The sequence below is a fragment of the Budorcas taxicolor genome, chromosome 3, assembly GCF_023091745.1.
Source record: "Budorcas taxicolor isolate Tak-1 chromosome 3, Takin1.1, whole genome shotgun sequence".
NCBI lineage: Eukaryota > Metazoa > Chordata > Mammalia > Artiodactyla > Bovidae > Budorcas > Budorcas taxicolor.
This window is the reverse complement of record NC_068912.1, coordinates 115,780,314-115,794,711: the sequence shown is the minus strand read 5'-3', so window position 1 is coordinate 115,794,711 and position 14,398 is coordinate 115,780,314. Positions and strand designations below refer to the sequence as shown.

The 14,398-nt window shown below is 53.3% G+C and overlaps 1 protein-coding gene across 2 annotated transcripts in view; it reads right to left on the bottom strand.

Moving 5' to 3' along the window:
- The window catches only part of AGAP1 (ArfGAP with GTPase domain, ankyrin repeat and PH domain 1), a 568,353-nt gene that overhangs the window by 338,130 nt on the left and 215,825 nt on the right, over window positions 1-14,398 (bottom strand). For both annotated transcript variants that reach the window (XM_052638291.1, XM_052638292.1), the window contains exons 4-6: window positions 11,853-11,938; window positions 7,850-7,991; window positions 2,240-2,374 (exon numbers count right to left, since the gene is read on the bottom strand). In XM_052638291.1, the coding sequence (XP_052494251.1) occupies window positions 2,240-2,374; window positions 7,850-7,991; window positions 11,853-11,938 (363 nt within the window). The remainder of the gene's footprint in view (window positions 1-2,239; window positions 2,375-7,849; window positions 7,992-11,852; window positions 11,939-14,398) is intronic.

Here is a 14,398-nt window from a genome sequence, read left to right as displayed (position 1 = left end):
CTGTCTGGGGACCTTTCATCACGTAATCCCTTGGGGGTGTCTGCTCTTGCATGGCTGACAGCTACCTTGCCCACCGGAAGTCACCACTCGGGGAGCCCACGTGCTTCCTCGCACGGTTCTGCATCTGCTCACTAAGGTCCAAGGAGCTGCAGACGCTGGCTCTGCATGATTTTCTTGGGGGGGGGGGGTGGGTCTGCTCCCCAGCACAGGTGGGGACGGTCCACGTAAATGTACGGTGAGGGATGAAGGGGACACAGGATCCCAGGGTCTGGGGCTGTCATCGGTGGAATCCTGAGCTGTAAGGGGTAGGCAGGGACCAAACAGGAGAAACGTGCTGAGACACAGAAGAGGCTGATGATTACCTGTGAGGCAGACAAGCGGAAAGAGAGGGCAAGCTTACAAAGCAGCTGATTGATGAGGCAAGTGGAAGAAAATGCAAAGTTAAAAAATGGATGCCAAGGTTTGAAATTTAATGAAATGATGAAAGCAAGTGCGGAACTCCTATGATTTCATCTGAAAACTCGCTTGGACATTTAAAAGGAGAGCATACGTTGCCTGGTTTGGAGCTGTGCCGCGAGCCAACGTTGCATTGCCGCTCTTCCGGGCTCGAGCAGTCTCCCCAAGACCGATGCACCATGAGACTCTGGGACCCCGGCAGTAAGGGAATCTCTGAGGAGATTGCCCAGCCACGCTGCTCAGCCCCCAACATGCCTTGGTACCAAAGCTGGGGATGCGAAGCTCAGTCTAACCCAGATTCACCCAGAAGAGGCGGAGGCCGAGGATTCACTTCCCACGCCTCCCATCAGAAACGGGACCCTTTGCCAGGAGCATCCTTGTCCCAGGCCTGGGATGCTAACCACCGCCAGGCCCGCATTCCAGACCTGGGGGAGTCGGGGAGATCGCCCCCTCCCTGCTGCCTCCCCACCCCCCACCTCCCGCTCCTCTCCACCTGCACTCCCCCGCTCGCCTCCAGCGTCTCATCTGCCATCAAGAGCCTGTCCATGACTGTTTATCCCTCAGGCAACCTTCGGCTCCTTCAGGAGAATTTCCCACCTGAGGCATGGCCGTCCTGCAGGTGAGAGATCAAGACTGAGGCGACAACAAGAAGTAACCTCCAAACGCTGGCGCTGGCTGCCTCCACCAGGCCTAAGGTGCTGTTACTTTTGGCCAGACCTGACTCTGTTCTTTCTGTTTCCTGTCTTCCTAACATGAAACTTTTCAGTCAGTTCAGTCGCTCAGTCATGTCTGACTCCTTGCGACCCCATGAACTGCAGCACACCAGGCCTCCCTGTCCATCACCAACTCCCAGAGCTTACTCAAACCCATGTCCATTGAGTCAGTGATGCCATCCAACCATCTCATCCTCTGTCATCCCCTTCTCCTCCCACCTTCAATCTTTCCCAGCATCAGGGTCTCTTCAAATGAGTCAGCTCTTTGCATCAGGTGGCCAAAGTATTGGAGTTTCAGCTTCAACATCAGTCCTTCCAATGAACACTCAGGACTGATCTCCTTTAGGATGGATTGGTTGGATCTCCTTGCAGTCCAAGGGACTCTCAAGAGTCTTCTCCAACACGACAGTTCAAAAGCATCAATTCTTCGGCGCTCAGCGTTCTTTATAGTCCAATTCTCACATCCATACATGACCACAGCAAAAACCATAGCCTTGACTAGACAAACCTTTGTTGGCAAAGTAATGTCTCTGCTTTTTAATATGCTGTCTAGGTTGGTCATAACTTTCCTGCCAAGGAGTAAGTGTCTTTTAATTTCATGGCTGCAGTCACCATCTGCAGTGATTTTGGAGCCCCCCCCCAAATGAAGTCTGCCACTGTTTCCAATGTTTCCCCATCTATTTCCCATGAAGTGATGGGATCAGATGCCATGATCTTCGTTTTTTGAATGTTGAGCTTTAAGCCAACTTTTTCACTCTCCTCTTTCACTTTCATCAAGAGGCTCTTTAGCTATTCTTCACTTGCTGCCATTTAAACCTTTTTTTTTTTTAAGGGGTCGAATGAAGACATTATCTACAGTGAAGCAGAAATGATGCCACATGTGTGTGTGTCTTGCATGTTCTGTGCATAAAGAACGGTCCATGATAAAGGTCACCCACGGGACACACGGAACTGGCTGCTGGACCGTCTCAGGGCGGATGCTCAGTGGTTCCCTGAGCGCGGCCCGGCGCTGAGGGACCCCTTCCGCAGGCAGGGCGCAGGCCCCCGGCCCCCGCACGGCGCATACGTACCGTCCTGGAAGACCCGCTCCACGTTCAGCCCGTACGTGGCGCACGTCTCGTAGTACGTGCACCTCTTCAGGTCGCTGGAGAGCTTCCGCGCCCGAGCGTCGTCGATGACCCGCGGGTTGGTGGAGCTGATGGCGTCTGCAACAGACGGACAAGAGGCGACACGGTGACCCCAAGCAGCCTGAAGGCGCCCCGCCACCCGCGGCCCCGTGGAGCTCTAAGCCCGTCCCTCCTCAGCAGTGAGGGGATTGTTCTCAGGACCTGGAGTGATCAGAGCATAGTTCATCCCCACTCAGCTCAGACATCACATGGCCAGCTGTCCCAGAGGGCCCTGTTCCTGAACAGGAAATAAAAGCATGTCCGCAAAGACCGGGAGGGAAGGCTGAAATGCAACAGTGTTAGTCACTCAGTCGCGTCTGACTCTGTAACCCCACGGACTGTAGGCCCCCAGGCTCCTCTGTCCATGGGATTCTCCAGGCAAGAATGCTGGAGTGGGTTGCCATGTCCTCCAGGGGATCTTCCCAACCCAGGAGCCAAACCTGGGTCTCCCGCATTACAGGCAGCTCTTCACCATCTGAGCCACCAGGGGAGGGAAGCGTGAGGGTTAAATAAATGTGGTTCCCGAAGAAAACTGCACGGTCACTACGGGCAGTGGCCATCTATGCACAGGCGCCCACGAAACACCCCTCCACCAGCACCAACGCCTCCAGGTGCCCTCGGCCGCTGGACACACGCTCGCGGAGCCCCTGCAGGTGCCTGTCCTGTTCGGGCACAGGGAAACCCCAGCGAACCAGAGGGACAGAAGCCTGCGCTCTCACGGAGTGGGTGTCAGGTCAGCCGGGGAGGGGGCAGAAAGTGAGACAGAGCCGAGAAAGGACCAGGGGTGTAGGTGGGGCGCAGGGCGGGAGACGGGTTGGGAGGGCAGGGGTCAAGGAAGCACGCCTGCAGGAGGTGGCCCGGGGTGGCCGAGCATCTCGGGTTTAAGGGCGACCCAAGGCTAAGAGCAGGGGTGGCAAGTGACCTGGGGCGCTAGAGGGGGCCACAGACAAGTGTACGAGCCACGTCGGGCCTGAGCAGATGGCCTGGGCGGACCGGCAGGGGACACCCCCACCTCCTGCAGGACCTGTGTACAGATGGGAAGATCTGGGCAACAAAACAGACATCGGGCACCAGCCACTGGTCTCCCGATAAAATGAACCCCGCGCCCCCGCTATTTGTTTTTAGCTTGGCCTGCATGAGCCCCCTGCTGCATCCCTTCCATGACTCCCGAGTTGCGGGGAGGGGGAGGGGGAGGGGGGCAGCCACGCGCCGGGCACACAGGGCCCAGATGCTCCAGCCACGGTGCTACCGTGAGACGAAATGGGCTTTTCAGGGACGAAACACGCTTTTCAGGGACTGTTCCTGACGTGGCATTTTTCCTGCGGGCGTGAAGGCTCCTGAGGTACAGGAAACAGCCAAGAGCTCTTTAAAGAAAAGCCCACCCGCGGAAGTCTTCTCCGCTAGTCCCGGAAACAGCAGCAGATAAGACACCAACAACCTCTTAAATGTTTGCCGCAGCACAGGAAATGCACGAGGCTCTCAGCTTTTTCAGTATCAAATAAGGGAGGCATCTCCAGGGAATGATACACCGATTTTGTTTTCACTTTCTCTTTTTCCTTATCCCCTGTTTGTTTTCCCTAGCCCCATGGAACAGGTTTAACTGACAGTTCTGAATGACCCCCAGGAAAACTGACTCAGACTCCTGGCAAGGCCTGTCAGAGGGATTAATTCAAACAGTATCTCATCCTGTCTCACCTACAGATTAATAAACCTGACTTGGGTTTCATAACACCTAAGGAAAAGAAGTATTTTTTTTTAAGGTGGAAACATCTTTTAAGAAAATAGTAGAAAAACAGTTAGAAACCCAGGATTTTCAAACGCTGTGGTGTATGTAAACTAGAAAATAAATGCACAGAGCATTAATCCAGCTTAGAATTTATCCTGACCGGAGTTCCCACAATAACCCAGGCCTCCTTCCCTGGCGGGTGCCCACCCCATTTCTGTCCCATCTGGCTTCCATGACTCAGCGTCACGTGTCAGAAACAGACCCTACCTTGGAGCACTCTTTTTGCCTCCTGTTTCACTCCTGAGACTCTAAATCTTTTTATCTTTTTTTACAGCTCAGGTTTCACCCTCAAATCAATGCGATCAGCCTGTCTCTAAAACAGGCCATGTTTAACAAACACCATCGCCTCGGCCCTGATGAACATCCTCCGGCTCCCCAAGAGAGAGCACGTCCACCCACCGCCGGGTGAGGCCCCGCACCCCACGTGTCCTTGAACAATGAACTTGATTCTCCTTCATCTTCTGCACCCCCTAACCTCCGACGGGGCTACAGGCCCCAGCCACCTCGGGGGGTGGGGGTCGGGGGGTCGGGGGGAATCTGAGATGCCCTCACCTCTGTTTCTGAGGCCCCATGCGCTCTGCACAGTGGCAGGATCTGTGTGCAGGGTTCACAGAACGCAAACCCACAAGGAGCTAATGGTCCTCGAGGGTGGAACTTTCCAGAAGCCCACGCTCACTCCACCTTCCCACCATGGGGGCTTCTAGGGTGCTCTGGGAATCGGAGGTCTGGGTAATGACCCCTCAGGTGAGGACTGTCTCTCCTGAAAACACTCAAGTCCTGCTCTTTTGGGGCATGGCTTTGCTGAAGTCCCAACAGGTCTGAGACAAGCTCTCCAGCCACAGACGCTTATAAAACTGAGGGAATGAAAAGGGGCTGGTTCCTGCCTTCAGGGCCCCCAGCGGGACTTCCCCAGCCTATGGAGCCGCCTCCGGGGCCCCCTGAGACCCGGATCACCCTGGCGGGAGACAAAGTCGGACTCCCCTTCAGCTGGGGCGGGACACACAGAGGCGACACGCACCTCCAAGGTCAGCGGCCGGCAAAGACCGGCCGACCACCCCAGCAGGACCTCAGGAAGGTGGGCCAAACATGGAAACAGAAGGAAGGAGACCAGCCACGTGCTCAACACTGCTGTGCCCACGGATGCCCCCAGAGCCCCGTGAGATTTCCTCCCTCCAAAGCCTGGCAGCGTCAAGGACAACGGCAGTCCAGAGGCAGGGAGCCCGGGTCTGTGTGGCCCCCAGACTCCTCACTCTCTACACCCAAACACACAGCTAAAGAAGAAGGACAGCAAATTGGTCAAGGTAGCCTTCTGGCTTGGAGGGAATGCCTATCTTCCCTTTACTCTGGGGACCCTACTACACAAAGGCATTGTGTGTCCTGAGCATAGACCCCTGAACCCAGGGAGCCAATAAGGAGATGCCCACACAGACTGCGCTTTGGCTCACAAATGCCCTGGGCAGGCCTGCAGGGAGAGGTGGCTTACTGGAAATTAACTGCCTTGATCTCCAGGCAGCTTGGAAAAGCAAGATCTGATTTTAGATGAGGTGGCCACTATAAAACGTTATGTGTCAAGAAGTTTTAGTCCCTTCACATCCAAAAGTATCACAACATTGTGTGTTAATCAGCTATAACCCAATACAAAATAAGAAGTTAAAAAAAGAATTTTTTTTTTTAGGAAGTCAAACACCCAATCCTGAAGCGTCCGAACACAAACCAAGGGCTCCTTGCGGGTGCGCCTTGTCTCGCAGTGACCACTAGAGGGCGCGTTGGGCATTAAAAATCTCTCATGTCAGCTGAGTGCAGAAATGATGCTTTTGAACCATAGTGTTGGAGAAGACTCTTGAGAGTCCCTTGGACTGCAAGGAGATCCAACCAGTCCATCCTAAAAGAGATCAGTCCTGAGTATTCATTGGAAGGACTGATGTTGAAGCTGAAATTCCAATACTTTGGCCACCTGATGCAAAGAGCTGACTCACTGGAAAAGACCCTGATGCTGGGAAAGATCGAAGGCGGGAGGAGAAGGGGACGACAGAGGATGAGATGATTGGATGACATCACCGACTCAATGGACATGGGTTTGTGTGAACTCCGGGAGTTGGTGATCGACAGGGAAGCCTGGCATGCTGTGGTTCATGGGGTCGCAAAGATTTGGACACTGAATGGACTGAACTGAACTGATGTCCCAAGTTGGTCTAAACCCACCTCTACTCTGAAGGCTTCAGTTATGAGACCACTGGTCACGACATATATGCTTGGCAGGGGGCAAGATGGGGGTGAGGTCCTCTCCATGAAACCCCAACTCACATTTTACATCTAGCACCCTGAGAAGATGCTTTCAGTTTATTCCACACTTTTTTTTTTCCTCCCAGCACACTTCCCCACTCCATGATCTTGGCTTATCCCGCCTGCTCTCAGTTACATCAGACCTGGTGTCCTGCATATAGCTAACTGGTCCTGCTGCTCAAACACAGCGAGTTTCTTATCTGAAGAAGTCTCACATCAGGGCATGCAAGGGCAGATCGGATGTGCTTATTCCAAAGGAATTAACAAAAACAGAACCTGCACCAAGAAACGAAGGGATAAATCCAGGGTTTCTTGGATGTGATTGTTTTTTAAGTTCCTCATTTTTCTGACAAAGCGGTTTTAAAGTTAACCTTCATCTGGTTTCCCTGGTGGCTCAGCTGGTAAAGAATCTGCCTGTAATGCGGGAGACCAGGATTCAATCCCTGGGTCGGGAAGATCCCCTGGAGAAGGGAATGGTTACCTACACTCCAGTATTCCAGCCTGGAGAACTCCATGGACTGTATAATCCATGGGGTCGCAAAGAATCGGACACGACTGAGCGACTTGCACTTTCATCTGACTTTCTAAAACAATCCCTGTGACCCCTTAGTTAAGCCCCCAGCAGATACCAGCACGTCAATGAATCTATGACCAAGAGCGTCCTAGGTGATGTCACTTTACTAAGAGATCAAGTTTTATGTGACCTAGAAATAAACTGCAAAACATACCCATGCAGTAAGAGTACGCTCTCTGAGGGATCTGCTAAAAGTGAGATTCGGATCATAAGACATTAAGAAATACAGTAGAATAAAATGAAACTCGGCAATGTATGAAAAATCAGTATTAAAGTTGCAAACGTTAGCAGAAGTAACTTTTTAGGTTGCTTATAAATCACATTACTTTATGACAGACAGAATTAAGATGCCCTAATATAGAAATTAGACTTTCTTTCTTTCTGAAGCCCTTGGGGGTGTAGCAGTGTGTTTTGTTTTGAAGTTGCCAAGTGATTTCTCTGCTGAACCAAATGAGGAGACAGGATGATTGCCATTTCAGGGTTTCTCCCTGTAAATGGCATTGAAACATGTATAATATCATATAAGAAACAAATCACCAGTCTAGGCTCGATGTAGGATACAGAATGCTTGGGGCTGGTGTACTGGGATAACCCAGAGGGATGGTATGGGGAGGGAGGTGGGAGGGGGGTTCAGGATTGGGAACACGTGTACACCTGTGGCGGATTCATGCTGATGTATGGCAAAACCAATAGAATATTGTAAAGTAAAACTAAATAAATAAATTTAAAAAAATTAAGACTTCAGCAGGAAATTATTTCTTCTTTAGACCTTCTGCAAACTGGCCCCGTCTCTGAAAATACAGGCCAGGAAGCACTGACGGCTCAGCGGCCAGAGCCCCGTGAGCCCCACCTGCCCGGAGATGCCACTCACCCTGGGTCCCCACCAGGACCAGTGGGATCTCACTCGTGTTCCGGTAGCTGGCCATGCGGCTGTAGTAGTGGTAGACGGTCTGGAAACTGATCTCGTCCTCCAAGCTGAAGACAAATATGACGGCGTCCACCCACATGGCAAACTGGGGAGAAAGAGGGCAGGTGAGTAGGGGGCGAGGAGCGAGGAGACAGAGGGAAGGAGCAGCATCGGGCCACCTTCGTGAGCATGGGCAGGGGGGCCACGCATGGCATCCTTCTACCGAAACCCGCTTCTGAAGCATCGCTAACGCCCTTATCCTTGGAACAACACACCTGGGACGGGGCCCGCACCTGCTTCCCACCCAGGCCACCATGTCTCCAAAGTCAAATCAGACCTTCTTCCCCACGGGAATGTCCACCCCCATCCTGACTCGGCTGATGGAAAGCACCCAGCGCGCAGAGCCGACTTGGGTACTGATAGGCGGGGTGACCCTGCAGCTTCCTGCTGCACCCTAAACTGCCTGCAGAGCCCCCCAGGAAGCCGCGCTGGGACCCTGGCCCTCCTCCTCTGGGGGCCCACGGCTCAGAAGTCCTCCACGCCCAGGGCCAACGACTCTGTCAACAGAAGAGGTCTTCGTATTGTCAAGATCTGCCGCAGATGAATTACAGCACCCTTCGTGGGAATTACGACCCACTGCCAGAGACATTTGGAGAAGGCGATGGCACCCCACTCTAGTACTCTTTCCTGGCAAATCCCATGGACGGAGGAGCCTGGTGGGCTGCAGTCCATGGGGTCGCGAAGAGTTGGACACGACTAACCAACTTCACTTTGACTTTTCACTTTCATGCATTGGAGAAGGAAATGGCAACCCACTCCAGTGCTCTTGCCTGGAGAATCCCAGGGACAGGGGAGCCTGGTGGGCTGCCATCTATGGGTCGCACAGAGTCGGACATGACCGAAGCGACTTAGCAGCAGCACCCAGAGACATTAACCAAACCAGTGAACAAAATGAGCAAAAAGGAGGGGGGAAAACGAAAACCCCACAGCAGCCCGGCTCTGTTATCATTTTATCCTGTTTTACCTGCATCCAGCTGAACTCACATCAGACCCTCTTTCTGGCAAATCAGCTGGAGGAACACGTCAGCTCATGTGATACCCACAGTCACCTTGTAAAGTTGGAGCCAAGTGAGCAAAGCACCCCAGGACTCAGAGCTCCCCAGGGTCACACACATGGCACCAGGCACCATCTGGAGCCTGATGCCCTCCTCTTTAATGAAAGACCCAAGTGAAAATGTGGGGGGAAAAATCCCACGTGCTTTCTCTAAAAGAAGCTGCAGCTCTAACACAAGTTCTGATGGTCAAGGCATCAGCTCTAATACATTCGGGGAAGGTTTCCGCTGGTTAAGCTGGCGTGCTAAGTCGCTTCAGTCGTGTTCTACTCTTTGCAACCCTATGGACTGCAGCCCTCCCGGCTCCTCTGTCCATGGGATTCTCCAAGCAAGAACACTGGAGTGCGTTGCCATGCGCTCTTCCAGGGGATCTTCCTGATCCAGGGATCAAACTGGCATCTCTTACGTCTCCTGCATTGGCGGGTGGGTTCTTTACCTCTAGCGCCACCTGGGAAGCCCAAGCTCTGACTTCTACATAGAAATGAGAAGGGTATTCAGTTGCCCGTGGAGATTTCGTGTGACAGGACAAAACTAAACCTGAAGTTCAGATGATACCGACTAGACAGCAGTAACAATGATGATCATGGCTGCTGAAACCTTCAGGGTAGAGTGGTGCGCTGAGCCCCTAGTTCCTCAAGCTGGAGTTCCCTCTCCAGGGTGGACCTGGAACCCTTGGGGACAGGTCTCATCACTAACTCTGGTCCAGGGCGGCCGGCTTGCTGGTCTACCACTGGAGTCAGGGAGAAAAGCGCCATGTCTGTGCCTCTCTGACCCACCAGTGTCCATCCCTGGGCAGCGACCTTGGACAGCAGCGGCCCTGAAGCCACTCAGCCAGCTCCGACACGCGTTTCTGCACGCAACTTTCTTCTTAGACTCTTAACGGTTGGAGCCGAGGTGTGCTCTCTGAGTGTGAAATTGCCCCTGCATACTCCGAGACGTGTATGAGCCGGAAAGGCGGAAAATCACCCCAGGTGACCCCCACACTTCACCTACTTCATTCACCTGTCCCCAGCCGCCGCGGAGGGAGCCTTCGTGACAGCAGGACAGACGCCCGACGGGTGAAGGTCAACTAAGAGCCATTTAGCTTCACTGCCATCACAGACCTTCCGGACACTGTCAGACGGCAAGCCGGTCCTGCTCGGAGTCACTGACATGCACTGACCAGGAGCTCTTGGAGCTTCATAACCTGCTTTTCCCATGTTCAACCTGTCTTTAATGTTTCCTTATTACTATCATTGACTACGCTGTTTCATCAAAGCTAAAGAAATCTTTTCCATACTTTCACATCTTTGCTATCAGAACATACCTTAAGGACTGCTTTCTTTCATGAGTTGACAGTATCTTTCTTTTAAATACTGGCATAGCTTATAATCAGTGACACTATAGACTCACTGGAACCTAGTAACTCCACACCATATTTCTGTAAAGCCACACACCTCTCAGTGTATGAAGTTCTTTCTAGAACTCTTAACTCTTTAACAACTCTTTAACAACCCCCATATTCAACACTGTTCACTTAAATCACTAAATTTAAGTGCATTTTCACAAACGGGTAAGTTCAAGAAAGAACACCAGGGATATTTTTTAATATTAAGTTTGCAGTAATCAGTTTTGACTATTACTAGCCCTTACCTCCTTTAAAGTGTTTAGCTGGTAAATTATTATAGAAATAAAGCCATAAACTAGGGAGTGAGTAAACCGAAGAAAGAAATTTTTCACACTCAGGCTGGTCTTTTTTTTTTCCCTCCACAATGCCCATTTTCCAAGGAACTCTCAAAGAAGACACACCATGCTGCAGCTTCTGGTTTTCAGTGGTGAATGACCTGGGCTGTGAAGCCTGGTGGGCAGCCTGGTGGTGGTGTTCAGATTTCCAATTCCACCCAGCTTTCTGACTGCACTGCTCCAGAGGAAATGGCAACCCACTCCAGTATTTTCTCCTGCAGAGTCCCTTGGACAGAGGAGCTTGGCGGGCTACTGTCCATGGGGGTCACAAAGGGTCAGACATGACTGCAGTGACTTAGCATGCTCTCGAGATGAAACGTTTATAAGAAAAGGGTGGGAAGCTATAGAAACGTCCAGATGCCACTGCCACCGAGTTGACAATCAGCGCAACATCTGCTCTTCCTTCCTTCTTAGAAGCACAAAGGGAAAATCAGCCACACAGACCAAACTGCCCCTCCAGGTTTCAGCCTGAAGGAAAAACAGAATTAGCCTCTCCCCAAAACTTGACAGCATATGAAAGCGCAGAGACAACACTTTGCCAACAAAGGTCCGTCTAGTCAAGGCTATGGTTTTTCTAGTAGTCATGTATGGATGTGAGAGTTGGACTATAAAGAAAGTTGAGTGCTGAAGAATTGATGCTTTTGAACTGTGGTGTTGGAGAAGAATCTTGAGAGTCCCTTAGGCTGCAAGGAGATCCAACCAGTCCATTCTAAAGGAGATCAGTCCTGACTTTTCATTTGAAGGACTGATGTTGAAGCTGCAACTCCAATACTTTGGCCACCTGATGTGAAGAACTGACTCATTGGAAAAGATCCAGATGCTGGGAAAGATTGAAGGCAGGAGGAGAAGGGGACAACAGAGGATGAGATGGTTGGATGGCATCACCAACTCAATGAACATGAGTTTGAATAAATTCCGGGAGCTGGTGATGAACAGGGAGGCCTGGCGTGCTGTGGTCCATGGGGTCACAGGGTCGGACACGATTGAGCGACTGAACTGAACTGAAAAACCTCAGTCACAGGAAACATTTTCAGGGGCCGCTCTCTCACCTCTTCTGTGCACACCTGTGGAGTCAGAACCTCAAGGAGGAGCGAGAGGTGCACGCGGGTCCCCAGTGTGGGTGCTGTACTCACCTGGGCCTCCGGGGGGCCACCTTCATCTCGGATCAGCAGCAGATAGCTTTGTCCGTCGACGACAATCTCTTTCTTGAACCTGCCACCTGCCACACACACACACACAAAACACCTTGTTACACGGGAAAGACAGAGCGTGGGGAGGGCGAACAGACGTGGGCTTCGCTTGTGGAAAAATACGCCCTAGACTGCGGCCCTGGAGGCAGCCCTGAGTGTTTAGGAGTAGCTTCAGATCTGTCTCCAGCAACCACTGGGCTTTGGAAGGCCTACTGCCACTCCAGATTCCAATAGTCGTCTTTAAGAACCCATGATCGTTTGGAGTTAGGACACACAGGCTCCGCGCAAGGCCAGGATGGCTCGGGACTCAGGAGGGTGGAGCGCTCATGCGGGCTTTGTGTGCCGATTCGGGATGTCTCTCGCTCCCTGGGAACCCGGCTGATAGAGTCCAGAAACGGAGAGCATCGAAATTCGTCATTCTCTCCTTGGGTTCAGGAAACCGAAATGAAATTTTCCTGTGCCGTGAAAAGGGTGGGGGCCTGGTCTCGACCGCGTGGACAAATCCCAGGGCTGAGAACCTCTGTATTCTCCTCAAGGGAAACCCAGTTCTTGAAGGGGAGACACACAACAGCATGGCGATGGCGCTTCCGTGTTCACAGGGCACAGGGAGGGGCTGCTACCACACACGGGTTAGACAGAAGCTACGGGACGACACCTGCGCGAGACACAGCGGGGCAGCTGGCGACAGACAGCGTTAGAGACCGCGCTGGGTCAGCGGGGCCCCCGCGGCGGGGCGCGGGGCGGCCACGTGGAGGCGGCAGGGCTGACCCCTCCCGCCCGGTGCGCGCACAGCCGCCTCCAGCACCTCCCATCGGCGTCCAGGGTCGCACTGCCAGCCCTTCCCCTGGACAGCGGGAAACACGCCCACCGCTGGGCTCCTCTGCCACCTCCAGAGTCAGGCCACCTCTCCACCTTCTGCGCTCTGCGCCCACCCCTTCCCCAGGCTTGGGAGTTCGCGGTCTCAAAGAGAGGAACGAGTCTCATTTCAACTACCCCAGCACAGAGGCCTTCCAGAAACACCAGCGAACTGACAACCCCGAGCAACTGGACGCCCCCGAGGACCACGCTGCCAGAACATCTCTGCCCCGGAGGCTGTGGGTCGGGTCTCTTGCTAGCCTGAGTCCCATCTGGCTTGGCGCCACAGTGATGCCTGGACCATGCCGGCCTCCCCTCCCAGAGTTCCGGGGCTTGGGCCACCCCAAAGGATCGGAGGCCTGCAGGTGGGCTGAGGCCCCGTGAGGCTGGGGTGGAAGGCTGGGTGGGAGGTCACAGGGGTAGGTGAGCACGGACGCACACACGGCCACTCCCACGCTTGCTTACACAGCAAAACTCAAACACCAAAGAAAGCCTTCCAGCATTACAACGGATAAACTCTCATTTTGGTCCCCCTCACTTTTGATAAGGGGAAAAAAAGAGGGGGCACTCCACGGAGAAGCGCTGGAAGGACACAGAGGCGACGGCGCTGGGAGAGCGCATGCGCGCTAGACCACAGAGGGCTGCGCGCGCGCTTCCGGCTGTGGGTGGACCCACAGTGGGGTCCCTGCGCCCCAGCAGCTCGGCCAAAGGCAGGCGCCGTGAGCCCTGGCATCGTAGCACTCGCGGAGCCCGGCCCCTGCCTGGTGTGAACACAGTTTCCACCTCCACGAGGCCGCCCAGCTGCTCCGGGCATGCTGGGCTCAGGTGGCCAATTCCTCACCAATCTGCGTGGTCTCCGGGACAGGAGGGGGAGTTCCCGCAGGACCAGCACCCCTCCGCTGCCAGCCGCCGCCCCCACCTCCCTGGGGAGCTGGCACCCGGTGGGCGTCACCACTCGGCTCCCCAGGAGTGACGCCCGCTGTTGGCCCTGCCCCTCCCCTGGGTCTCTGCGTCCTGTCTCACAGGGTAAGCACTTGATGGATTTCCCATCTGCCATTCACCTTCTTTGATATGTTTTTGTAGAGTCACGTTTACAAGTTATGTATCCCAGTGATTAGATCACAATATGAACGTTAGGAAAGCTTTGCTCAGAGTTCTTTCTGCTCCTCTGTTCCTCTGCTGTGTAACCACATGCAAAGGCCTCTGGAGCTAATTTGCATCAGCTCTAAAAGGGCAGGTGACTGTCTTCTGCATCCCTAAGGGCACTTCCCATTCTAAAAATCACTATATATTATTCCCCTCTAAAATATGTAGTTAGTATGTCTCTTCAATGGAGAAGGCAATGGCAACCCACTCTAGTACTCTTGCCTGGAAAATCCCATGGACGGAGGAGCCTGGTAGGCTGCAGTCCATGGGGTTGGTAAGAGTCGGACACTACTTTTCACTTTCACGCGATGGAGAAGGAAATGGCGACCCACTCCAGTGTTCTTGCCTGGAGAATCCCAGGGACGGGGGAGCCTGGTGGGCTGCCATCTATGGGGTCACACAGTCGGATACGACCGAAGCGACTTAGAAGCAGCAGCAGCAGCGCATCTCGTCCGTATTTTACGATTGCAAATATCAGACACTTGCAG